The sequence below is a fragment of the Acanthochromis polyacanthus genome, chromosome 12 (genome assembly GCF_021347895.1).
Source record: "Acanthochromis polyacanthus isolate Apoly-LR-REF ecotype Palm Island chromosome 12, KAUST_Apoly_ChrSc, whole genome shotgun sequence".
In the NCBI taxonomy this organism is placed as follows: domain Eukaryota; kingdom Metazoa; phylum Chordata; class Actinopteri; family Pomacentridae; genus Acanthochromis; species Acanthochromis polyacanthus.
The window spans coordinates 33,237,306-33,265,050 of NC_067124.1; the positions used below are offsets into that span (position 1 = coordinate 33,237,306).

Consider the following 27,745-nt stretch of genomic DNA (forward strand, 5'->3'; position numbering starts at 1 on the left):
GTGTGTTTGTCCACTCAGGGGTTGAGATTCCAAGGAATGCATTCATTCTGTGATGAGCCGGGAAAAATGTACCTTTTGAATCTGCTGCATCCAAAGCCGACTCCTGTTCAGCTGCAGATCAAAGGAGAGCTGGACCTCAAATCATTCAACCCTCATGGGATTAGTGTTTACACCGATGAAACAGGTGAGAGACAGAACAGGTGCAAACTTGCAACTTTTATGCACAACTTGCAGTTGTGTAAAAAGTTGTCAATAGTTTTGTTTAAGAGAAAAACTGATAATCTGGTTTTAAAAAATTTTTTTCTGGATTGTACTCTGCAGTCTCTGAATCTAAATCAGTTTCTTATCTATAGCTCTGTCTTATCTATTCTTGAGTGCTTTGGTTAAAGGAAGTGAGCTCTTCAAAGCAACGGTTCCTTATTGACACACTGAGCAAATATAAGGAATACAAATGAATAATACTACTATTTAAACAAAAAAATTATAATCTGTAGGATTTTTATGACAACAAAGTGGATTTCAATGTCATTTTGCCTCATTTTCCCTTAATACATTTATAATGGGTTAATGTGTTGGAGTGCGATGTTTGCCACAGTGTTGTTTTGATTGGCACTATTTTGTCATGCGTAAGAATACATACTGTGTATTTAATAAAGGGGGAGCCTACCTGCGCTCTTGTTTGTTCTTGCCAGAGAGAGACGCGTTATGGCTGCCAGTTGAAAAATAAAACAAGTCTCCTGTCATCTATGGGCATGGTAATTAAACTAGGAATTCTGCAAAGATGTCACAAGATGCAGTGGAGTCGGAAGGAGGGTCTGCAGATGCGCCAACATAATATCTCTAGGCTTCAGAAGTTTGTATCAGTAGCAGCTCAGGGATCAAAATTGTTGTCACACAAACAGAATATTTACAAGAATGTGGTGTGAAATCCTGTGTTGGTGATATAATGACCCAGATATTAGCCTCACTGTTTACTGTTTGGCATCATTTCGCCGTATCAGATTTTATGAAGTTGATCGTAATTCTAACTCATCATTCAGGAAAGGTTGCCTTTCTTTCTTCGAAGTCTGTTAAATTATTACTTCATTCCTTTCTTCTCAAAGAATATTAATCAGATTACATAAATAGACGACATTGTTTGATTTCTATTTATATTAGTGTCTCCTGGGATAATAGTATGTGGAAATTGTCCAAATTTTTTTATTTATTTATTTATTTTTTGCATCATTTTGTCCTCTCAGTGGTGATGAGATGGGCTTTTAATTTGTAGGACAGGTGAAATAATTCTGACATCAATAACATTTTACTAGATTTCGGGTCTTCATATAGATAAACCTCAAGCTTAATGGTTTTAGACATCTGATATCAGGTTTTAGTATTTTATCTCGCTTCCTGTTAAGCGAGGATAAAAACGTAAATTGTCTTTCACAGCAGCTTGATGTCAGGATGTAACCTTCATTTGTGTTTCTTTGTTGATTTGCCCTTTTGTTAGTGGTATTTTTATTAATGCATTCTTCTTATTTTGAACTTACTTGTGAGGTAACATCATTATATGATGCGAGTTAAAGAACTTATAGAGATGGTTTGGTTTGTTTGAAGAAGTTTTGTATGAAGTACTTATGAATAGGCAATGTGTTCCCTTTAGTCTATATCAGTTCATCACAGCAAATTTTTATTTAGTCACTTAAACAAAAACAAAAAATCCCCTTTCCAGAACCACCAAAATGTCAATACATAAGAGTTTAAGTGTATGCTTTATGTAGAGTTCCACTCTATTGTTAAGTTCCACCGCATTGTGAGACTAATAGAAACCCTTCACTGTTTCTTTGCAGATGACAACATATACGTGTTTGTCGTCAATCACCCTCACGAGGCTAGTCAGGTAGAGATCTTTCGTTTTGTTGCTGAAGACACACTTGAGCACCTAAAGACTATCACCCATCCTTTGCTCCACAGGTACGTACTGTATAATACACCTTATGCTTTATTACACATTATAATTAAAAAATGTCTTTATATTTGTTCTTCTGCAACTTGTTTTTCAGCGTGAATGACGTTGTGGCAGTTGGAAAGGAGAGCTTCTACGCCACAAATCATTTCGCCTTTCCCAATCAAATGCTTCACTTTCTGACCATGATCCTGGATATACCCATGTGTGAAGTGGTGTATTACAGTCCTGGTGAAGTGAGGGTGGCAGCCGGTGGCATAATGTCTGGAAATGGGATCAATATATCTCCTGACAAACGGTGATTCTCCGTTCATGTCACCGAAACTGAATAATTCCACATTAATGTGTTTCCTGTAAAATTCAAAAATAATCAAATCTTGTTTGTTTTTTTACAGGTATATTTATATTTCAGATATCTCAGACCATGAGATCGACGTTTTTGAGAGAAAAAAAGGGGAGAAATTGGAGTATATCAAGGTGAGACTGTTTTATTATTTTCTAGTGTCGGCAATAAATGAAATGAAGTAAATATTTTAGCATTTTGGGAGATAGTCTTGTCAGCTTGCTATAAAGGCATTTTTGAAAGGCTTCATTGAATTAAATGTAACATACTTCTGACCACTGGAGGTGCTGGCAGGGAGATTTTTTCACCTTCTGACAGTCTTGGTGCTAAACTAAGCTAGCTTTCTGCTGGATGTAGCTTCATCATGAACATGCAGACACCAGAGTGGTATGAATATTCTCATCTAACTCAGCAAGAAAATAAACACTGTGCTTTGTCACAATTCATTCCTACAAACCAATATTCACATCTGCCTTTCTCTCACTTTGTATCAGCATTTCCACAGGACATAATGCAATTAGCAGTTCTAGTTTACAGTACGTGATGTTTCTGAACAGTCTGTAGATGTTGGATCAAGTTGTGATAACATCGAGGTGGACCAGAAGACAGGTGACCTGTGGATGGGTTGTCATCCAAATCTTATGAAGATGGTGACCTACGACCCGAAAGATCCTCCAGGCTCTGAGGTATGTGATTGAAAAAAAGTAAATTATTCAGTGTGTGATAAAAGTGAATACACCCCTGTTCAATATCAATGAAATGTTCAGTGATTCAAAATTCTCTCACCTTACAATGCATTACTTACCGGCTAAACAGTAAGGTATTATTATTTTTTAACTTTTTAAGGAAGAGTTCTGATTAGTGGTCCTATGACTTATTCTGTACCCCGTTCTTTAGCTGCTCTTTGCTGGAGGAGTTGTGTTGTTCTCGCTTTCTCTTTAAAATACGGTTTCTATTGGATTCAAGTCCAGCAGAGTACTTGATCTAGTCATAGTTTTCACTTTTTCCTTTATAGAAACTCTGGGCAGTGTGCTCTGGATATTTGTAATGCTTTAATATTCCACTCCTTCCATGGTTCTGCACACTGGGAATCATCTTGCCATTCAGTATTTTGGTTTATCCACAAACATTCATGGTGCATCTATAAATTTTTCCCAAACAACTTCTGCACTAATGCAGCTCCATATCACTACACTTCCACCTCTGTGCTTCATGTCAAGACTATGCATTCACTGCTGTTCTTGGTCTCACATGACCAAAGACTGCACTCTCATTTCTCATCAGCTTTCTTTTTATGTCTTTTAACAACATTTATTTTTTGCAGTGTTGTACTATACAGCAAATATTACAGATTTTTAGACACTTTTGTAAAGGGTTGACATGCACTGTTCTTCAAGCTGTGTGAGCTGTCTCAGAAACTCAGATTTTCATGGATCACCCGTATCCCATCCTCTATTTTAGGAAGAGGCCCTGATTAGTGGTACCATGTTTCATTGTATACCTCTTGCAACCTGCGGTTCAATATAGTTTTTTGTTCATCACCAATCTTCTTGTGTTCCTTTCCATCTTTGCAAAGTCTCCCAGGGAAATTTTTCACTTCTTCTCACAATTCTTTTCCATGTGGAGCCATGATGCACACATGCAGATAGACACAAGCCACTGGTCCAAAATTATGAACATTGTGGTGTTAACAGGTGGCTTTATTACCATTTTCATGTAATCAAGCTGATTGGAAATCACAGTAAACTGGATCATGTTTCATTGATCACAGGTTTTCTAAGTTGTTTGTCAGTGATCAGAGGTGTGTTTACTTTTGTTGCATTGAGTTTCTACTTTGGGACCAGTATTACCAGTATTCCTAATGTATTAGTCTGTGATCGATCATGAGACCACAGTCCCTGCCATTCAATTTAGAAGTAATGACATTGAAAGGTGATGAACCATTTGATATTTGTGATATTGCATGGAGGCGCAGTTACTTCTGATGTGTATTGTACATCCACATTATTATGTTTCTATATTTTACCTGATCATTTCATTAATGTGTTCTCTAGGTAATCAAGATCAAGAACATTCACTCAGAGAATCCAGTGGTGAGCATGGAGTACGGTGACAACGGCAAAGTGCTTATGGCCTCCACTGCTGCGACTCCCTATGAGGGAAAGTTGCTTATTGGCACTGTTTTCCACAAAGCTCTGTACTGTGATTTGAAATAATCTGTATGATATGTACTGTATCTGTTATTAGTACTGTAGCAAACAGTCTGCCTGGATACAGGAATAAAATCAAAATCAATCTTTATTGAAGACAATTCAAAAAATGATAAAAAGATCGTAATTTTAAGACAGGAAACTATTTGACAGTGGAGCAGTGTCTTCAGGTCATCCGCAACCAGAACATCCACTTCAATAAGCAGCAAGTGGCTCAGGTTTACAAAGACGATGGCCATGTGCTCTTTGGTTCCTCTGTAGCAACCACCTATGGTGGAAAGTTACTGATCGGCACTGTGTTCAATAAAGCCTTGGTCTATGATCTGAAGTAGGCGTTGAGTCTTTGGGTTACGTGAGCAGTAAGCAGAGGGGAAAGAAAATACTCAAATTTCGTAGAATTCAATGAAAAAACAAGGAACTCCAGCTTTACCTTTTTGCTGTGGAGGACTAAACACTGATGATTTGAATGATGCACAGCAACTGTATGTGAAGAATGCAGTTCACGCTGATGTGCTGGACTGGATCTGAAAACAGAAACTAAATAAAGTCTCTCAGCTAACATGGGCATGCCTAAAGAGATGCTGAAGGTAAAGAAAACATCTGTCAGAGCTTTGGAGACTAAAGTGTATTTAAAATTGAGGGGATTTCACACTGAAATGACTGAACTGTCCAAACTGTGAAGTACTTCCGTTCAGAAATGGAAAAAAAAATTCATAGAGTTTCTTTGGTGTGTATCATGAAAAGGACATTTTTCACTGGTGGCTAAAAATGTGAGGTAGTCATGTCGACAGTGTTTGTAACTGGGTATTTTTATATGCTTTTAAGCTAAAATGGTGAATAAGTTGAACAAAACAAGCAAACAAAAGATTGATGTTGCCAGTGTAGTTTATATTGTGGCTCTACTTCATGTACACATAATATGATGTTTAAATTAAAGTATAATCCAATATTACATTTTCAATTTTGCATCACGGAAGTTACATAAGGCTTATGTTGTTTTCCAGCTCTCAAGAAACTTATCAATCCAGCCTAGTAGCAGGGTGCACTCAGAAATGTCACCAAGTGGCTGGAATTGTGTACAGCAACATCAAGTATAGATTCGATATTCCCGAGTTTAACTGGGACTCGGCACCAACAGAGAAACAGAAGAGCTGAAATCTTGTTAGGGTTCAAGGTTCAGACTAACAAGCAGCTGCTTGCAAACCAACCTGACATAGTGGGTGTTGGTAAAGAGCAGAGGAGGTCAGTTGTACATCAGGAAGAAGGAGCCTGAGAACATCTAGAAGGACCAGAGACTGAAGGAACAGCTGGAGCAGATGTGGAAGTTCATGACTGAGGTCTGTGACAGCTCCAGCAGATTCCAGGTAAAACATCTGAGACCTCCATCACCTCATCACATCACCCCGATCCTGGCTTCCCTCTATTAGCTCCTGGTTAGTTTAGGAATTGATTTTAAGATTTTACTGGTCACTTCTAAAGCTCGACAGAGCCTGGCTCTGAGCTGTTTATCAAAAATGCTGACCTGATATGAGTCTGTTTGCAGCCTTACATCCTCAGGTGGGGCCTGAAAGGAGAAGGCTCAAATCTAAAGGTGACTGAGCATTTCTGATAATTGACCATCAGCTTTGGAATGACCTGCCTGAGGAGATGAAGCTGCTGAATGTTCTTATAAATCACTTCTTTGAACCTATTTTTTTATGCTGGATTTTATGTGATGTCATCCTTTTCTATTTTAATTTGTCATTATCGTTTTTATCACATAATTGGTGTTTAACTTGATTTCTTTCATTGTTTATTTTATTCTCTTTTATCCCTTATTTATTTTATTATGTATCTATTCAACCTGGTTACTATTACTATTTTTTTAATCTCTTTTACCCCTGTGTTTATGTTTTTAACCTCTATTTTTCTTATACTCCACTTTCTCCTTCACTACATCTGATCTGACACTTTATTTTTTTTTATCTTGTGTTGATGTACAAATATATTTTAAGTAATTTTTTATCATGTTTTGATTAACCCTCCATGTTTCTTCATGAGAATCTTTCTTTTCTTTGTTGCCTTGTCAACAAAGCACTTTGCAAATTCAGTTTTAAAATGGTGCTATGTAAGTAAAGTTTTTATTGTTATTATTATTATTGCTATTAATGTAAGAGGACAGGAACACACACACACACACACACACACACACATATATATATATATATATATATATATATACACATAGGAGGTCAGTTGTACATCAGGAATAAGGAGCCTGAGAAGTTGTACATCAGGACTGAAAGAGGACTGAAATAGTGACTCAGACTCCCACCACCATCTGGAGAAGCTTGACAGTTCAACATACTGAATTTATCAGTCTCAGACGGTCACTTCTTCTCTGTGAGATGTGGCTCCAGCAGTTTCTTGATGTGCAGCTCCTCCACCAGTTGGTCCACACAGACATTAAACACAGGCTCAGGCTCCTCAAACATTTAACATCACTTAGAAATGTTCTTATTTTTGAATGAAAAAGATAACATTAAATTAATCAGAATTACAGTTGGAGTGAAAACATATGTATAAAATGCATCACGTTGAATCATTTAGGAATGACTGATGTTTTAATGACGTGGTGTGTGTCTGTGGAGGACACACACACACACACACACACACACAGCTGGAGAATCACAAAGTATAGCCAGTAACTTTGGTGTATAGATTCATGCTTTTTAGAAAAAATTATGTAAACCTAAAGCAATACTGTATAACTTTTAAAAGAGGTGTGTCAGAAACGTAACAATACATAAAGGTACAATATGTATGAACTCTGCCTCAAGAAAATAGGACAAAGTTTGAACATGACCGGGCATTTTCTCTGCAAACCATGACCTAATAATGAGAACTTAAACACACATGTCCTCTGTAAACTGTGATCTAGGGGTGAAATATGATAATCAACGTCATGATCTGACCAATAGATTTAGAAAAGTATAATGGTGTCAAAAGTGTCACTCCAATCATACGTCCAATAGGCGTGGAAAAATGACCAACTCCCACAGTATAAAAGCTTACAGGTATGAATCACCTCCAGGAAACGCTCCTGGGTTTTTGTCGACAAATAGATCCTGCTGCCCTCCAATGCTGACTTCTCTTGGAGATTTTTTTTGAAAATCTTTAACCTTCGAACACGGACAAGTCTTAGACTCTGCCACTTCAGACCAGGTACATTCAGTCTCTAGGTAGATGTAACAGGGCTTCTTGAACGCACACTTTAGCCCCATCTTTTGAGCATTTGTGTGAATGCAGCCTGAAAGTGTTTCTGTGTGAACTTTCACTTAGAGACATGGTGGGCATGAAGAAAATACTGCTTGCTGCTACTGTTGCAGCCCTGGCTGCATTTGTGGGAAACACATACCTGAGACTGAAGTAAGTGTGTATTATTTAAGAGGGAACTTAAAAACATTTGATTGCAGTAGAGGATTAGTAGATCTGGTTGTAAATGTTCACAGTTACTAGAGTAAGTAGAAGTAGAGAGGTGGTCATGCTCCCAATGGAAGAATTTTAAAAGTTATCAGAACTCAAGCTCGACTAATAACATTTCGAGCAGACTAGGTGAAAGTTCTGGTTTCTTTGAAAGCCTCTGTCATGTTTAACTTTCTCTGCAGGCATATGATGCTTGCTTCCAGAGAGCTGCCTGTGAAGCACCTCAACTGTCATTATTTACAGAATATTGGTATGTTTTCTTTATATTCATGTTGGTGTCTTCATTTTGGGTTTATTACTGTTAAAATAAATGTTGAACTTTGGTCATTCATGTATAAAGTGTGATAATAACGGATGAGTTTGAAGTCCATACAGCTGACAGTGTGTCAAGTGTCAGCAGGACAAAACACAACACTGCTCCATATGAGAAAGAAGGAGAAGGTTTATCTTTATCTTTTTATTTTGCACAGACTGTGGGGCAGAGGACATCACCATACTTAAAGATGGACTGGCCTTCTTCAGCTCGGTATGTTATTGATTGAATTATTGTAAATATTTACTGTAATTTCCTCAATGAATCCAATCTTTCTTTGTTATAACGAGTCATTATTTCTGGATGAAGCGCTTCTGCAGCGAATTCGAGCAAAATCTTCCAACGCCTCTTACATGTGTGTTTGTCCACTCAGGGGTTGAAGTTTCCTGGAATGCATTCATTCTGTGATGAGCCGGGAAAAATGTACCTTTTGAATCTGCTGCATCCAAAGCCGACTCCTGTTCAGCTGCAGATCAAAGGAGAGCTGGACCTCAGTTCATTCAACCCTCATGGGATTAGTGTTTACACCGATGAAACAGGTGAGAGACAGAACAGGTGCAAACTTGCAACTTTTATACACAACTTGCAGTTGTGTAAAAAGTTGTAAATAGTTTTGTTTAAGAGAAAAACAGGTATTCTGGTTTAAAAGTACTTTTTTCTGGATTTTACTCTGCAGTCTCTGAATCTAAATCTGTATCTGTCTTATCTACTCTTGAGTGCTTTGGTGAAAGGAAGTGAGCTCTTCAAGGCAGTGGTTCCTTATTGACAAACTAAGCAAATAGAAGGAATAAAAATGAATAGCACTAATTAACCTAAGCCTAACCCTATTATTAAATCTGTAGAATTTTTAAGAAAACAAAGCAGATTTTAATATCGTTTATTGCCTCATTTTTCCTTTATGACTAATTAAAGAACTTACAGAGATGGTTTGGTTTCTTTGAAGAAGTTTTGTATGAAGTACTTATAAATAGGAAATGTGTTCCCTTTACTCTATATCAGTTCATCACAGCAAATTTTTATGTAGTCACTTAAAACAAAAAAAATCCTCTCTCCATCACTGTCACCAAGTTAATATATTTGAATTTAAGTGTATATTTAGAGTTCCACTCTATTGTTAAGTTCCACCGCATTGTGAGACTAATGGAAACCCTTCACTGTTTCTGTGCAGATGACAACATATACGTGTTTGTTGTCAATCACCCTCAGGAGGCTAGTCAGGTAGAGATCTTTCGTTTTGTTGCTGAAGACACACTTGAGCACCTAAAGACTATCACCCATCCTTTGCTCCACAGGTACGTACTGTATAATACACCTTATGCTTTATTACACATTATAATTAAAAAATGTCTTTATATTTGTTCTTCTGCGTCTTGTTTTTCAGCGTGAATGACATTGTTGCAGTTGGAAAGGAGAGCTTCTATGCCACAAATTATTTAGCCTTTCCCAATCAAATGCTTCACTTTCTGACCATGATCCTCGATATGCCCATGTGTGAAGTGGTGTATTACAGTCCTGGTGAAGTGAGGGTGGCAGCCGGTGGCATAATGTCTGGAAATGGGATCAATATATCTCCTGACAAACGGTGATTCTGGATTCATTTCAACGATTCTGTGTATATTTTTCAAACTGAATAATTCCACATTAATGTGTTTTCTACAAAATGCAAAAATAGTTAAACTAAATTTTCTTTTTTTCCTACAGGTATATTTATGTTTCAGATATCACAGACCATGAGATTGACGTTTTTGAGAGAAAAAAAGGGGAGAAATTAGAGTTTATCAAGGTGAGACTGTTTTATTATTTTCTAGTGTCGGCAATAAAAGAAATGAAGTAAATATTTTAACATTTTGGGAGATAATCTTATCTGCTTGCTATAAATATGAAGCTACAACCAGCAGCCAGTTGAATTAAGACATTTTTTGAACGGATCAATTGAATTAAATGTAACATACTTTTTACCATTGGAGGTGCTGGTAGGGAGATTTTTTCACCTTCTGACAGTCTTGGTGCTAAACTAAGCTAGCTTTCTGCTGGATGTAGCTTCATCATGAACATACAGGCACCAGAGTGGTATGAATATTCTCATCTAACTCAGCAAGAAAATAAACACTGTGCTTTGTCACAATTCATTCCTACAAACCAATATTCACATCTGTCTTTCTCTCACTTTGTATCAGCATTTCTACAGGACATAATGCAATTAGCAGTTCTAGTTTACAGTACGTGATGTTTCTGAACAGTCTGTAGATGTTGGATCGCTTTGTGATAACATCGAGGTGGACCAGAAGACAGGCGACCTGTGGCTGGGTTGTCATCCTAATCCTATGAAGATGATAAACCTTGACCTTAAAGATCCTCCAGGCTCTGAGGTATGTGATTGAAAAAAAGTAAATTATTCAGTGTGTGATAAAAGTGAATACACCCCTGTTCAATATCAATGAAATGTTCAGTGATTCAAAATTCTCTCACCTTACAATGCATTACTTACCGGCTAAACAGTAAGGTATTATTATTTTTTAAGTTTTTAAGGAAGAGTTCTGATTAGTGGTACTATGACTTATTCTGTACCCCGTTCTTTAGCTGCTCTTTGCTGGAGGAGTTGTGTTGTTCTCGCTTTCTCTTTAAAATACGGTTTCTATTGGATTCAAGTCCGGCAGAGTACTTGATCTAGTCATAGTTTTCACTTTTTCCTTTATAGAAACTCCGGGCAGTGTGCTCTGGATATTTGTAATGCTTTAATATTCCACTCCTTCCATGGTTCTGCACACTGGGAATCATCTTGTCTTCCAGTATTTTGGTTTATCCACAAACATTCATGGTGCATCTATAAATTTTTCCCAAACAACTTCTGCACTAATGCAGCTCCATATCATCACACTTCCACCTCTGTGCTTCATGTCAGGACTATGCATTCACTGCTGTTCTTGGTCTCACATGACCGAAGACTGCACTCTCATTTCTCATCAGCCTTCTTTTTATGTCTTTTAACATTTATTTTTTTGCAGTGTTGTACTATACAGCAAATATTACAGATTTGTAGACACTTTTATAAAGGGTTGACATGCACTGTTCTTCAAGCTGTGTGAGCTGTCTCAGAAACTCAGATTTTCATGGATCACCTCTGTGCCATCTGTTTTTCAGAGCTAAATTTTGCAAGTAGTTCACTGTCCGTGGCATCATTTTAGGAGGAGGTCCTGACTTGTGGGACTATTTCTCATTCTATACCTTTTGTTCGTCACCATTTTTTCGTGTCCTTTTTCAACTTTTTCAAGTCACTCAATCAGATTTTTCACTTCTTCTCACAATTCTTTTCCATGTGGAGCCATGATGCACACATGCAGATAGACACAAGCCACTGGTCCAAAATTATGAACATTGTGGTGTTAACAGATCGCTTTATAGCCATTTTCATGCGAGCAGTTTGATTGGAAATCAGAATAAACTCGATCTTGTTGCATCGATCACATGTTTTCTAATTTGTTTGTCAGTGATGAGTATTTCCCTTTGTTTTACCGAGTTTCTATTTTGGGACCTGTGTTATTAATATTCCGAATGTATTTGTCTTTTATTCTATTAATGTGTTCTCTAGGTCCTGAAGATCAAGAACATTCACTCAGAGAATCCGATGGTGAGCCTGGAGTATGGTGACGATGGCAAAGTGCTCATGGTCTCCACTGTTGCGACTCCCTATAAGGGAAAGTTGCTTATTGGCTCTGTTTTCCACAAAGCTCTGTACTGTGATTTGAAATAATCTGTATGATATGTACTGTATCTGTTATTAGTACTGTAGCAAACAGTCTGCATGGATACAGGAACAAAATTATAATCCATCTTGAGTGAAGACAGTTCAAAAAATGATCAAAAGATTGTAATTTTAAAGCAGAAAACTATTTGACAGTGCAGCATCAGTTCCTTTACATTTATGTAGTGTCATTTCCACATACTGCAGCTTGTTCTCTTCATGTAACACAGTATTCCTGATGATTAAATGACTGAAGTGCCTCCCAAAAACACAGCCTGGCTGGTGCCACAAATGCAAGGAAGGTAAAGGATCTTTTACCCTTTTTCATCTTTGTCCAATAACAAATCTTCTTCTACTACCTTGGATATTTTAAACCTGCTTCCTCTGCTGTCAGGATGCTGTTCCTCTTTTGTAGCCTCTGCGGCAGGTGCAGTGAAGACGATACCTTCCGTGTCAAAATCAAATACGCAACTGTCCTTGTTCTTTTCATCTTCCGTCCTCCCACATGCTGCATTTTCGGGTTCTCTGGTCTGTTCCTGTAATAGAAGGTTCGTCTCCTCTTTTTCACCCTTGTCCCCATCAGTCTTTGCATTCATGAACACCTCGCTGATGCTGATCATACGTTTGTGCCCCGGCGAGCGATCCAGCGTCCGGATGTTGGTGGCCAAGATGTCACTGCAGCTCTTTGAGCGATTTATGTTATCTGGTGGCTTTTCCCTCTTTGCTTCCATCCCAATCTCTTTGATGACGGTGCTGTAGTCGTCATCGTCCTTCTCAGACAGGAAGTTGAAGATGTCAATGACATTCCGTTTTACTTGCACGTGTTGCTCCTCCTCTTCAGGCTGGGGTTCCTCGTCCTCGTCACCTCGTTTGTGCTTGTGTCTTCTTTTCCTTAGCACTTTGTGAGCTTCCACCACCATGTGGACGTTCCAGCTAAAGAACAGAGACAGCCATGCCAGACCCATGTAGATCCATAACTCCGCAAACACTCTGTACAGGCGTGGGTATTGTATATTCGGATTTACACCTGAAATCAGAATCAGAATGACTTTATTCATCCCCGAAGGGAAATTCTGAGTGTGAATGAATAATTGAATGAGAGTCGATACACTCATGAGTTTCCTATCAGAAGTTTAGACTCATAAATTGTGCTAATAATCAAACCTACCTGCCACATAATCTCCAAAGCCGACCGTTGTGAGAGTGATGAATGAGAAGTAAATGCCTTCCAAGTAGCTCCAACCTTCCACAGCCATGAAAACAAATGGAGGAATCACCAGGTGCACCAACAGTCCCCATAAAAGGAATAAAGCTGTGCAGGTAAACTGAACCTTTTTCTGACAAATGGGAGAAAAGAAACATCTTTATTTATTATTCATGGAGCTGCAGTTTAACACAGAGTTCAGAGAAGTGTCAGATTCTTACCACTGAAACGCCTTTATGTATCAGAACTTGGGACAGACGTTTAGCTCGATCTCCGAAGAACGAACCCAGTTTACTGATCCACACCAGACACAGTGGGATCCCGCACAGACCATACAGGATGCAGAACACACGACCTCCTTTTGTTTTTGGGGCAACATTACCATAACCTGTAGTTTACGAAGTGTATGTATGATTAGCAAATCAGATGCTTTGTAGGCAGAAAATAAAGCAAAAATGCAATCTGGGCTGCCAAGCTGAAAATATCTGGTTACTGGGTATCTCTAGCATCACAACTTTCTTTTAGCTTGCTTTGTAACTCATTTTTTCAGGAATTTTCTTTCAATCACATACAAAGATCTACGAATCTGTTCCCACAAGATGATGTAATGAACTGATAAAAGTTCATTATTAACTGATGTGAGAACATTAATAAATGAACTGATCCTACCAGAGCTTTGTATTGAGTATTTTTCTGTCTAAAACTTTGGCTTTGCAAAGTACTTTTAGCAGTAAACTGTAAATCAGTAGTGAAAAGATCAGCAAAGATTATACAGCAAACGAGAGACATCAGTACACACCTGTGCAATATGAGTTCAATTTCAAATGATTCAAAGTTGTACCACCTCACAACAATTTTATTATGTCTACGCTGAACAGCAGAATTTCTGCTCTTATGAACAACAAAAAACATTTTAGAAAGACTAAATTGAAAATACAGACCCGAACGTAGAAACTCGATACAATAAAACTGAGTACACTTGTGATTTCACATGGTTGTCCGAAAATGACACGTGAACACGGTAACGCGCTCAGAACATTCTTTGTACAAATGAGACCAAGCTAAACGTGTTTGGCTCAGATAGAGTCCAACATGTTTGGTGTGTACCTGATCATGACTACTACAGTGAATGCAAAGTCCTGACTGTGATGCACGGAGGTGGGAGTGTGATGAGGTGAAACTGCGTTAGTGCAAAATGTGTTAGGGAGGTGACATTTATAGATGGAACCATTATTGTCTAAGAATAAACCAAAATACTGGCTGACAAGATGCCTCTCAGTCTGCAGAAACTTGGCAGGAGAGGAGTATTCAGCATGAGAACTATCCAAAGCACAACGTCGCGCATGAGTTCCTAAAGAAGAAAAAAGGGAAAACTACGACCTGAATACGCATTTCTCACTTTCTGGGGTATTTTAAAGAGAATTGTAGAACAATACAACTCCTACAGCAAAAAACAGCTTTAAAAAAAAACTTCCCGCAAGAGGCATTTCTCCAGAAATTTGTGCAACACTGGCAGCCGCTTTGACTAGTAGGATTGAGCATGTCATGAAAAATAAAGCTGGAAATATTAAATATTGAAAAGAATAAAACATTTGAATCTTAGTAATTTTGCACTGGGTTCTTACCAGGCGTGAACTAACCGTGACGTCACCCGTTGGTTTCAACGGCGAGAAAATGAAGGCCGGATTTTGCTACTTCCTGGTCGCCGTTTTGGATTTTTTGGAGCCAGTGACGTAAATAGCGTCATCAAACAGGCTGGACCAGAGAGCAACTAGGGGCAGGATTGGCTGAGAACTCTCTTATCCCGCCCACGTTTTACCACAGAGGCTTCTGTTGCTGTCTATCAAGTATAGCCACGCCCCCTGGCTCCGCCAACTTCAACGATTTATTTAAAATTCAGTATTGATTTATTTTAAGATCGGCCACCTGATCTCTCATTTTGACCATGAAAACTAACGGGAAAAAAATCCTGAGCTGTAGAAAATCAGTCTATCAAATTTTATTTTTTCCAAAAATGAATTGGGGTCGATGGAGAAAAAAGCTTTTTGGAGCCAACCCTAGCGGACGGCGTGATATTGCAAGTTTTTGACACTTCCGGGTTGGCTTCAATTCTGGAGCCAGATGCTACGTCCATTATATATACAGTCTATGGTTCTTACTCTGGGTCCTACATTTTAATGTAGCAAATCTGAAGTGTTTGCTTTTCATTTTAAATAAGAACAAATAACATGCTGTTCAACTTTAAAGTATTGCAATTACCAGAAGGTGGCAGTTTTCAATCATTTGACATTTTAATGATGTCGCACAGGGGTTTATTCACATTTGCTGTATACAGTAACACAGGTTTATAGGGTAAACTTTTTTCAAACCTATTGTGGTGACGATGGAGGCAGCAAAGATGACAGAGTTTGTCCAGTCCCACGTGTTGCGATGAATCTCCCCGGTGATGGTGACTCCTTGACCCGCAGCCTCTGACACTATCTGGTGGGTAAATAAATCACTGACACCCATTAATTCCCCTGTAACTTATTAACTTTCTGTTACGAGGCTGATGAACGTGCACACTGTGTCTTATTTTTTTCTGAATCTCCGGTGCAGCCCTACCTGCGGACACACCTTGTACAAACATTCAAATGTGGTGCTGTGCGTGATGGTGCATGCCTCCTTTACGCACAGCACGTCTTTATGTCTTGCTTAAGTTTATCAAGCATTTGTGTGTGTGTCGTTATCTAACATAAATACCACTTTTATAGGACACAGAAAAAGAGCCTTTACGTTCCATTGTGACAAGTTTCCCTTCAGCCATTGTTGGTTTCTGCTTCCAACCAAGAAAAACAGGTTTTAGGCGTATCGGTACGTAAAAACAATCAACTTCTGTTTTACTCTGTAGGCTGACATGTATTACATTACTAAAAGTGCGGTTAAATGTAGGGAAACTTGTGTAAAATTTATGATTTCGCTACTTTAATCGTAGAAGATTTGATGCGCGCTGGTTTGATCGGTTTGCCTAAAGTTGAAAGTCGCTCCCTTTAAGTTAAACCAACAACCTGTGGGTTTTCTCTGATAATCGTGTTTTTTGCCTTTTAAAACAGGTGAGTTCATACCTCCAAAATCTCATCCAGATCTTCTTTTGTTAAGCAGGTATAGTTCTTCAGGATGTTTTTCTTCTGTTCGATATATTTGTCTTTCGCTGAATTCCAGTTTGGCTCCTCAAGAATCTGGAAGATTGCGGCCCCGATTGATAAGAAGAAAATAATACACGAGGTCAAAAACGGCCCCTGATCAGCCATATTCAAGACATAACTTCAGTCTGACGACGCCGAGCAGCTCATGATCCCTCAGAGGGCTGTTGTTGTCCTACCTACTCCTCTGTCTTCCTGGTATGAGGTTGTGTGAAGTCACACAAACGCAGCTCCATTGTCCAGTTATCATTCATCAGGGGCTGTAAAACTTGATTTTTATTGGCTCTAACACGTTGAAGTCAAGGCATTTACAATTAATATTAACTGAGATCAATTAATCCTTATTCTAGCCTGCATTCTCCCAATATTTTCACAAAACTTTATTTTAAAAAAATTACATTTAGGTCCAAAATGTTTCAACAGAGGTGGAAGAATTTTGCAGATCTTTTTTCTTTCAGTCAAAGCACCATTACAGCAGTGTGAAAGTACTTCTACTTAAGTAAAAAGTACACAGCAGCAAAATGTAATTAAAGTATTACAGCAAAAAGTTCTGGTTTGGTCGCTCTGACTGGTGTATTATTATATGTGACATCATTAGATTATTAATAGTGAAGCGTCAGTGTGTCAGCAGCATGTGGGAGCTGCTGCAGGTGGAGCTACTTTCAGATACACTGTAAAAAAATCCTTAAAAATGCAGGTGGAGATCAGCTCCACTGTAAAAAGGGCCCTGAAAATGGTACAAATCTGGCAGCAAGAGTGCCAGAAAATAATAGAGTATTTTAACATTATAAAAGGATGGTAAAAATAGCAACACTTATCTCTAAGAAATGCTTTTTTTTGTGTGGCTGATTTGAATTTAGCTAAATGGTGTCATTTTATGGTCACACATTGTGAAAGAAGAAGCTTGTAACTGCAATAAATAAGTATTTTTTGTTGTTGTGGGCATTATATTTTCGCCTGTTTCTTTTTACAGTGAACATTTAAATGAATACTTCTTTTAGTGACCTTACCAGATATTATCTGTAATTTAACAAGTTAAAAATGGTGAAAAAGGATTTACCATTTTCAACTCCTTTAAATATATATATATATATATTTATTTTAAATAATATTTTTTCCCTGATTAAAATACAGTAAAATGTATTTTTAGAGTCATAATTTTAAAAAGAAAATAAAAGAGTACCATTTATAAAAAATACACATTTTTGATGTGGATGTTATCTACAGTTTTTTACAAAAATATTATTATTATTTTTAAATTTTCTGCAATTCTTTTTAATATAATGCATTTTTAAAGGCTAGCATGTAAATTAATATCTTCTTTCTGTAATCTTACTAGCTATTATCTGATTAGTTAGAACTGTCACTAAAAAAGTTCTTTTTTAGCAGTGTAGTGTATACTCCATGTACCTGATGCATATAAAGTGTCAAAAACTTTGTATTTTTTTGCTTCATCAAAATCTGCACTATTTGCCCTAAACTTTGATTCCCTTCATACATGCCCTGTTACACATACTCTACCTGTAGCCGTACATTGAATTGGGCATCAATTTTCCTTACTCAACCTGTTGTTGTTGTTTACTTGTGCAGCTTTTGTAAAAGTACTTTAAGAGAAAGGAAAACTCCAGGGTCAATTCCCTTAAATGTGAACACATGCTGTGCCAATGAAGCTGATTCTGATTTTGATTTTGTCTTCGTCACAGAGACACTGGATAAATCTGATCTGATGATTAATGGGAAAGAAAACAGGAGAAAGCAAAGTTCTGACAGACAAATCTGCTTTCAGTCTTTGGAGTTTTTGCGCTAGTCTGTGATTTTTGTTGAGATACTGGATCCTTTGAATGTTTATTGAAATAAAACTAAAGACCGCTATTTGGTGGAGCAACTTATAGACATCTGAAATAAGCCTGACTACACACTTCAGTTTGTAAGAAGCAGAAAAAAACTGGAAACTAGTGCTTTAATCTTTAATAATGTGTTGTGTTTTAGAAGCTTGCTGTGTACTGGGTAAAATCATAAAGTAAATGTGCAATTGAAATAATATTTATTCCTTTTGAAATGTAGTGGGGTAGAAGTATAAAGAATAAAAAAAATGAAAATACTCCACTAAAGTGCTTAAAAACTGCATTCTAGCACTGTACTTGAGTAAATGTACTTTCTGCTACTGATAGAGGGCAATGTTGTCAGCACACACAGTACAAAAACGCTGGTGTTTTGCATGTTTGTGTATGAGCTGTGTGTGCTGCTGGTGGTGACGGTTGTGCTTATCTTCATCCAGAAGGCTGGAGTTCAGTGTTTGAGCTAAACCACACTGGGTGGATCCTGGCTGTTCGGCGTGATAATGGAGAGAGGAGTTGTCCTCAGAGTAAGAATATATCGCATTTAAAGCTGATTGTCCCTGAAGTCTACATTTATCCAGAATCTATCCATGAGAACAAGAACAAAATAAGAAAATAAATACCACTATGATACCAAATTCTCACACATACATACTGTAAATACACACAAATCTATATATAATTTATACTTGAAGTTTGCTTTTTAAAATTTGCCACATGTGAGTCCTATAAAAGTGCAGTAATGAATCATTTGAGTACCTTTAAGGCCAGACATGTTAGACTGGTGAAGTCAAACTCATTTGTGTTCAGTTGCCACATACAGACCAGTAAAATGATGGCATAATAACCTATAAATAACCACAAGTCCAAATGTTCACTTTTGTTTTCGTGCAAAAAAAAATAAATTTCTGAAAATGTTCCCATTTTATGAAGCATCTTTTTACAAAACATTATGAACAACCGGAAATTTATTGAGAAAAATAAGTTTAATTTCAGCAATATTAGGCCTCAGTTGATCATTTACACATTGCAATATACAGATCACAGTTTATCTACAAAGGTGCAGTTATCTAGCCTAGCCTAGACAACCCACGGCAACGAATTTAATTCTCTGCCAGGGTGGGTCTAGTTACCCTCCATAAGGCTCCAGGTTGGATGCTCCTAAAACTGGCCGATGAATCACCATGAAGTGTAGAGTCAGAAGGCGGGTGTAACGAAGTGATGACAGAGGCGTGACGATTCTGACAGAAACAACCGGAAACAACTAGCCTAGCCGCGCTAGACAACCCACGGCAACGAATTTAATTCTCTGTCAGGGTCGACAACAAAAACAACAACAGTCGTTGAGCTCCATTAGCACCGACTCTGAATAATCTTTCTGTTAACATGTCTGTAATATACTTGAGCTTCACCCATTGACTGTATAAATAAGGCTTCACTGAACCTCTGATTTCCTGCGCTCTAGGAGCCTATTCGTTGCTGATTGGTTGTATACCTACCCAGTTGCTGCAGAGTGATTTGAAAGACAACCTTTTAGCCCGCCTCCCTCCCTGTCGAGAGGTCCTACACCCTTGTGTCTTCAGACCTGGGTCTAGCGCGGCTAGGCTAGCAGTTATCTGGAACTGAACAATACAGTGTTATGATCAAAACAATTTGTCATAACCTAGAAAATATTTCAAATTTACCATTTTACAAACTTACAGCTTGCAGTTAATGTCTTCTCTGTAATTTTTACACTTTGCAAAGTCATCCTGTGGGCCGGATTAGCCTGTCTGGTGGCCTGGTTTTGGCCCGTGGTCCTTATGTTTGACACCCCTGTGTTAGACTAATCTACTGGGACAGTGCTAGTGCAGACTGCTGAGCTTTAGGTAACACTGAGACAGATGCTGCAGCTGTTGCAGCTGTTAGACTGAGGTCTGCTGCACCTTCAGGGATTTCACAAAGCAGTGTGAAATCCCTGAAGGATACAAATGGAGCCAAAGCCAGTGTTTGTTTTTGGGCCTTACACATTTGATGCATTTGTTTACTTTATGGTGTGCAAACTTATGACTGACTGGAAAGACACAAAATAATAACTTATGTGTTGAATAAATCCTTATTTAATTTAGAATCATGCAGGAATACAAAGTAAAAGCTGGAATATATGAACCAAACTGTAAAACAGAAGCTTTTGTTAAGCTTTGGTTCATATTCAGGAACTTGCTACAGCTACTGTTTTTTTTAGTAGTTACTTCCTATTTTGTTCTTTGGTGATTGAAAATTCGTTTCCCAAAAATAAATAACAGTAACTTACAATTAAGCCAAAAAGTATTCATTTGTATGCCAAATTTGGGTTTATAGTGGATTTTCATTAGACCAATAGATTCATTCTGCCTTAAAATTACATTAAATGGTTTTTTTTTTCGTTTTTCTGAATTAAAATTAAGAATTAATACAATAAACAGTAAAAATGGTGAAAATAACAGCAAATATGAGTTTAAAAATGCCTTCATTTTGCTGATTTTAGTATGGTCAAATGGTATAATTTTTTCAGCCACACGTTGTAAATAAACAAGCTTCTATTTGCAAAAAGAAAATCATTTTTACTGTGGACATTATATATTTTATATTATATATGACATTATTTGAAAGACCTCACATTGTCATAGATGTTTTGAGAAAATGCAGCTTTTATCCCATTTCAGCTTATCTTGATAATTTCTACCTTCTTCTACAGGACTCTAATACACTATAAACTGAGAGCAGGTGACGCTGAAGATTTCTAATCAGTTACTAGTCAATCGGAAGTTGTGGTTAAAACCAAAGAGCTTTGTGAGCTGCTGTTAGGGTCCACCACTGAGAAAGATCTGCACACTGTGGCTCAGTAGACAGAGAAAGGCTCTAAAGCTACATCCAAGTGTTTCTATGTGGCCACAGTGCAAAGCGTCATCAAAATGCACAATTAGTTACTCACTGTGAAAAATCTCAAAGAGCTGGCAGGAAGAAAGAACTGTGACCTTTAGTAGTGTGAAAGGTCAGGAAGAATCCAAGGATCAGCACCAAGAGATTCCTGATGAACAACAATCAAACACTCCAGCAGACCAAGAACAAGGCTGGTCTCCATGGATCAGACCCAGGAGGACTCCATTTCTCCAAGACAGACATATTAAAGCTCAAATGGATGAAGAAAGAAGCTGCTGCTCATCACTTCTGTGCTGAATCACAAAATGGAGATGTTCGGACACAAAGAAAGGAGAAGCCTTCAAGGCCACGACCAGCATCTCCACGGTCAAACATGTTGGGATTGTGAGGTTTTCGGGCTGTTTTTCATCCAATGGGCCAAGAAACTTTGTCAAAGTAAACGGCATCATGAGAAATGAGGAGCACATTGAGATTGTGGAGGAAAACTTCTGCAGAAAAACTGCTCCTTGGGCAGCTTTGGAGCTTCCAGGAAGACAATGATGAGAAACCTGGAGCCAAAGTGGTGAAGAAATGGTGAAGAGAAAACACTGAGAAGATGCTGGAGTCCAGACCTGAATCCATCCAGAATCTGTGGAGGAAGTGAAGAGCAGAGGAAGTCTTTCAAAATAAAAGATCTGGACATGGACACTTGGAGAAAAAAAAAAAACCCCAGTGGAGACGTTCAGGAGGACTTTTAGTGATTATAGGATGGCTGATGTAGAGACAAAAAAGTAAAATAAAACGGTATAAATAGTGAAAATACATCATTAACAACTAGTTGTAGTGCTTTCTCACCTATTTATGTCATATGCAGACTAGTCAAATAAAAAATTCACTATAAATCAGTATTTGGCATGAGGATGGATGATTTTGGCATCTACTTCCATGCATACACGCACAACAGCGCCCCTGTGTGGAGCTACTGGTAAATTATGACTCCATACCCACTTTCAGAGCTGATATGAGGCTATTTGATAAGATGAAATTGGGAGGAAGTTGGCATCAGTTCAATAACATCTTCATCTTTGCGCACATCTTCCTCCTGACGCACAGATACTGAAGTCCTGTATGTGCAGCATCACCTGTGCTGATCTGCTAACCTGTAATCCAAAATGCTTTGTGCAAAAAAAATACTCAATAATGTTGCACGTTTGTTTCGCAGAAGCTGCACTTTTATTACATGTGAGAGAGCAGACAGTCTGAGAGGCTTTGCGCTGAGCTCCCACCTCTGATCTCCACCCATCACTACTTAGTGCTTCGTCATTGCAGCTGCGTCACCGCCTCTCTGTGGAAACCTGAGCGATAGTTTCCAACTTGTCGCGGAGGTAAACACCGGAATTATGGCCCCGAACTGAAGGTGGAGAAAACCCGGCCGAGGAGACGTCTACCTGCTCAGGTAGGACTCTGCGTCTCAGCCTCACATTGACGGTGCGCACCCTTTTCATTTAACAGCGAGGTTTGCGGTGGTGTTTTGTTTTTTTCACGACGGAAGACGGTTCGTTGAGAGTTCACAGCAGCGTATTTAGAAGGATTATGTCCAAAACGGCGAGGTCACGGATATTTGTGGCAGAAAATTATAAGCAGGACCAGTAACCTGCAGCAGGACATGATGGGAAGGAGGAAGGTCTGCACAGGGTTTGTTGTTGGGTTGTTTCCACCATCCAGAGACTCAGGGCCTGAAATACTGGAAATATACTGAACCTCATTATCAGAAAAGAGGCTGTCTGAGATAAACACCAGACCCGAGGAACATTTGTACACTAAAGACATGTTCTGTTAAAAAAAAGGGTGAAAATCTGTCAGAAAGGTGGCAGAAAATCGGTTTAAAAAGCGATGGAATGCTGCTAAGTACTTAAACTGTGAAAGTTGTGTAAGTAACCACAAATATCTTTAACAATGATGGTATTTTGGCTGATTTTAACATTGTGTAACTGTACAGTCACACAATGTTAAAAGAATTAGCCACTATTTTTAAAAAAATACAAATTTTCATGTGGATATTATGTACAGTTTTAGCTGTTCAGTTAAAAAAAACTGTAAAATCAATCATTTTTTCTAAATTGTGTAATCTTAAAGTTTTCAGCCTGTGTGTGTTTTTGTAAATTAATAATCCTTTCTGTAATTTAAGAAACCAAGGAACATCTGTAAACAGTTTAAAAATAATTTGCAATTTCCAGTCTTTAATATAATTAGAATTTTAAATAATATTTTTTTCTTTCAAACAATGAAAAATGTCTGTAAAATAAACATATTTTTACAGATATATACACAGTAAAAATTATGTAATCTTAAAGTTTTCGGCCTGTTTTTAATGTCAACATGTAAATGAATATTTCTTATATAAAATAACATACCAGTTTTTTTAAAATCATTTTCACTCCTTAGTATAATTCTAAAATATAATTAGAATTTGAATTTTATATTTTGTCTTTCAAACAACCATAAATATCTGTAAAATAAACTGTTTTTTTTTTTTGGCTAATTTGAACACAGTAATACAGTAGAAATAGTCTAATTTTGTAGTCAAATGCTGTAGAAAAAATGGGATTATTATTTATAAAAAAAAATTTAATTTGGACATAATTTACAGTTTTGGTTTGTTTGCTTATGGTTAACACGTTTAGAACATTTCTTTCTGGATTTCACCAGGTATTTTCTGTAATTTAACAAAAGTGGGGAAATCTTTTAAATATCAGTAAATTGTTAAACAAATACTGTTAAAAATGTATCTTTTTACAGTGTAGATCTATATATTTATTGTTTAATTGTACTTTGTAATCATTCCGATATTCAAAATCCTCAATCATTTGGTTAAATACTAATTATTTTGAATTTAACAACTGAGAAAAATAGAACTTGACTACATGTTTATCTCTTCTGTTTTTACCTGTTAAAAATGACGTTAGCACTCTAATTCTACATTCATGTTCTGATTCAGGCCCATCTCTTCACGTTTGTCATATAGAGTATAGTATTCATTAATTTTATGTAGAGCTGCAATGATTAATAGGTCTGCTGTCAACCAATGCGTTAACCACCAACTACTTTGATTATGAAATATTCAGCTTGGCTAAATTTTTAAGGGAAGAAAGTCAAAATTCTCATTCTCGGTTTTAATATTTTCCTTTCTATATTTTCTTTCCTCCACAATAAAACTGAATGTTTTCGAGTTGTGAACAAAACGAGACATTTAAAGACGTCGTTGTGGGATTTAGGCAACACTGACTGACATTTTGAATAGTTTTCTGACATTTAATAGACCAAACAGCTGATCAATTAAATCAAAATGTTGTTTACTTGAGTTACACATCTCCTCTGCTTTTGTGCTGTCATGTCCGATTAAACTAATTAAATTTTCTATTATGTGTTCAGTCAAATAGATGTATATTTGTACGAACTAATGGACACTTTTCCATTTTTCCCTCTGTCTGATCTGGTCCACACCATCTGGGACTGCCTGTGTCTTGTGCAATGACCTTCTACATTCATATTACGTGAGTATCAAATATCATTTAAATGACATGAAAGGCATCATTTGAGCTGCTGTTAAAGAAATTAGGGGATGGAACTCTGGCATAAAAGGATGGTTTTGAGTGATTTGGGCCAATAGTTTGTCTACCATCCTGATAAAGCTTAGGATTTAGTGATTAATTGATTATGCAATTAGAAATACTTAGAATAATGGAATTAGAAAATCATTAAGGTTGCTGTTTACACCAAGCAGCTTGTCTGACGCAGGGTTTAAACTCATGTGTTGATGGTTTTTAAAAATTTGTGACATCGTCTTTTGGTGTTTTCTCATGTGGTAATGCTCCATAATATGGCTTAAATCCATTACACAGTGAACATTGAACTGCAGCTTCACTTTAAAACATTAGATTGCAAATCACATTGCAATAAATGTTAGAAAAATCGGAGATATTGTTCCGAAATTGTTCTTTCTTAGTAGAACTGCAGGGATAGGTGGATGAATTGTCCAGTAATAAATTAATCGTCCGCTATTTTAAAGCTCAATTAACCAGCTTTAGTGCTTTTTTTAAAAGAGAAAAAGCCCAAATTCTCTGATTCCGGCTGCTTAAATTTGAGTATTTCCTGGTTTCTTTCCTCCTCTGTGGCAATATAATGAACATGTTTGGGTTGTGAGCAGAGCAAGACAGTTGCTTTCAACATTTTTCACCATTTTCTTATATTTTGTCAACAACATAGCAAATTAATCAACAATAAAAATAATGTCTTGGTGCTGCTTACTACTTATGTCTAATTATTTTACTATATCAAACATGTACATACAGATGAGTCTCCATTAATATATCATAATGTGATTTAAAGGATGCGGAGTGGAATTAAATAGCCCTGCTCAGCTGCAGAGAAGCATTTCATTTATATTTATGAAACATTTCTTTAAAGTCGGAGCTCATCAGTCTTCATGGGGATTATTAAATATTAATTCTTGGTTACTCCTATTTGATGTGGCTTTGCCTCAGAGATCTGACTGCAGACTTTTTAGACTCCCTCAGTACTTTCTGCCTGCTAGAACACATTCTTACTGTAATTTTTCCAGTATTTGAGGGTGAAACATAAGCGACCTTTAACTATTTCTTTATATCTAGGGAAATGGTGTTTTATTATACACATTCTTTTTTAAAATCCAGGTTCAAAGTGACAACTGGAGAGCTTGCTGCGAGACATATTTTAGTGCACAGTGCCCACAGCTGACTAGTTTTGGGAGGGGTAACGTGACCGTGTCTCCCCTCGTCATCTGCACCAACACACGTCTTTATCTCTCGAAAACACACGCTGTCAACACGCAGCGGTAAAGTAGAGTAGAACTGCCGGGGATTCCCTCTATCTCCCCACAAATAATTCATTTCAGAGGTTTGATGTCACCTTGTTGCTATTGCAAGAGTGAGAAAATACCTCGATTACACCTGTTTTGGAAATAAGTCAGAGTAGAAAGACTGCAAATGGAATTTTGGAGCAATATTTGACATGCGTAGTATGAGATAAAGATGAGAGAGATAAATATTTGGCTAGCTTCTTCACCACTCCCATCACACTAGCTGTATGCTGGAAGGTTTTTGAGAAATATGCATGCGTGCCACATCCACTGTCTCCACCAGGTGGCAGCGTGAACCAACACAGCTGGGCCATTTCCACATCAGACGATCAAACACATTGTACCATGCGCTCAGTTGGCCTCGAATTCCTGCCTGCCACTGTTTGTTCAGCGCACTGCGAGCCTCGGGGCTGGGTAGATGATTATTTTGAATCTCAGATAACACATCTGAGTGCATGCATTTGCATAGAAGCTTCCCATCGTTGTTCTGGATTGTCTGTGCATGCACAAAATCCACTATTTTGGGGAAGCTGCTCTGTCTTTATATTGAGTAAAAGACGCACTAAAAAAACAACAGGACAGTGTTCACCTGGTGTGATTTAAAGTGTGAGAAAATCCAAACTTGACTTCAAGGAGGGGCGGCGTGTCTGCAGGTCGGGGAAAGGGCGGAAACATGGAACATTCCTGCTTCATAAATTCTTCATAACATAATGGTGCACTATGAATATTGATGCACTGTTACCATCTATCCCGTTAGTGCTCTTGAGAGCTCAGATCTGGAGCACAAATGCAAAAACCGGGCCTCCGTCGCAGGCGCTCAAATTTCACGCTCAAAGCTTTTAATTATTTTTTACATTTAGAACCGTATTTGACATAAGATACGGAGAGGGAAGCTACGGCGTGTTTGTGTGATGGGGATGCAGCGTTGACAGTCAGAGGGAGATGAATCGGGTGGAAGTGGTACGGGGCGTTATGTAATCACTGAGCTATGGAGCCAGAGAGGGATAAAGATGTTCCAAACAAACATAACCCCCCCTCACCCCGTGCACTCAGCTGGAGTAATGCACTGCAGCATCGTATGCTTGCTTTTGAGCAAATGAGGGAGTATGTGCGTCAGTGGGTTTTTGTTTTTTTGGGTGTGTCTGCCCGCGTGGAGTCGAGGAGGAGTGGGCTCGTAGTCTCGGAGTCTGTGCTTCCAGGCTGTCACCGTCTCCAGGGAGCGTGGCTCTGTGTTTTCCCCTCTCCTCCTCTCTGTTTTCAGCCTCTCCTCCCTCTCTCCTGGGTCCAGCTCAACACCTGCTCCTCCAGTAGGCACAGTAGGCCCGGGCAGGGGTTTCTAAGCAACTGGAGGCAACGCCAGGAGTTCATTTCTCCTTTGTTTTCCCTCTGACTGACTTGCTTTTTCTATCCATATATGAGGCAAACACACTGCACGGATCAATCCGGTTGATGCATGAGGTTACAGTAAATGTTTAACACCACTAGCTGGCGTGCTGTGGCGCCACTTTGGGTGATCAAAGTCTAAAGACACACAGTCACTGTGCTGGCTGGAGAGTTTGGCGTCCCACGTGTCTCCTGCTATTCACGGGATAAACTGGTAAGACTTTTTCTCTTCGATTCATAGCAGATGAAGTGGTGATATGAACTTCTGAGACAAAAGGTGACAGTCAGTGCCTTCACGGTTACCCCTTGTGGTTCAGAGAATAATGAACCCCTTTACACC

At 38.0% G+C, this 27,745-nt stretch overlaps 2 protein-coding genes and 1 long non-coding RNA gene across 16 annotated transcripts in view; 1 reads left to right on the plus strand and 2 right to left on the minus strand.

Moving 5' to 3' along the window:
* Nucleotides 1-12,279, plus strand: part of LOC110969057 (serum paraoxonase/arylesterase 2-like) — a 38,431-nt gene extending 26,152 nt beyond the window's left edge. For 5 of the 14 annotated variants that reach the window (XM_051957136.1, XM_051957131.1, XM_051957135.1 and 2 more), the window contains 6 exons: nt 19-184; nt 1,833-1,956; nt 2,046-2,246; nt 2,344-2,425; nt 2,849-2,977; nt 4,346-4,829. In XM_051957136.1, coding sequence (XP_051813096.1) covers nt 19-184; nt 1,833-1,956; nt 2,046-2,246; nt 2,344-2,425; nt 2,849-2,977; nt 4,346-4,507 — 864 coding nt within the window. In that variant the 3' untranslated portion in view covers nt 4,508-4,829. Of the gene's footprint in view, nt 1-18; nt 185-1,832; nt 1,957-2,045; nt 2,247-2,343; nt 2,426-2,848; nt 2,978-4,345; nt 4,830-7,557; nt 7,706-7,803; nt 7,910-8,148; nt 8,217-8,436; nt 8,493-8,652; nt 8,819-9,447; nt 9,572-9,660; nt 9,862-9,980; nt 10,063-10,519; nt 10,649-11,868 lie in introns of those variants that run through there. The other 9 variants (XM_051957144.1, XM_051957138.1, XM_051957145.1 and 6 more) reach the window with 5 other exon arrangements.
* LOC127536520 (uncharacterized) lies at nt 18-8,822 on the minus strand. The gene is made up of 2 exons (XR_007945536.1): nt 8,707-8,822; nt 18-72 (listed from the first exon to the last, which is right to left on the minus strand). It is a non-coding gene; the product is annotated as an uncharacterized LOC127536520 (long non-coding RNA).
* Nucleotides 12,280-12,332: 53 nt separating the features above from the next.
* Nucleotides 12,333-16,530, minus strand: LOC110969053 (potassium channel subfamily K member 5-like). Its single transcript, XM_022219076.2, has 5 exons — nt 16,330-16,530; nt 15,595-15,706; nt 13,447-13,613; nt 13,190-13,358; nt 12,333-13,048 (listed from the first exon to the last, which is right to left on the minus strand). Exons 1-5 carry the CDS (start codon nt 16,513-16,515, stop codon nt 12,336-12,338), a joined length of 1,347 nt encoding a protein of 448 aa, XP_022074768.1. The 5' UTR covers nt 16,516-16,530; the 3' UTR covers nt 12,333-12,335.
* Nucleotides 16,531-27,745: the final 11,215 nt, after the last annotated feature.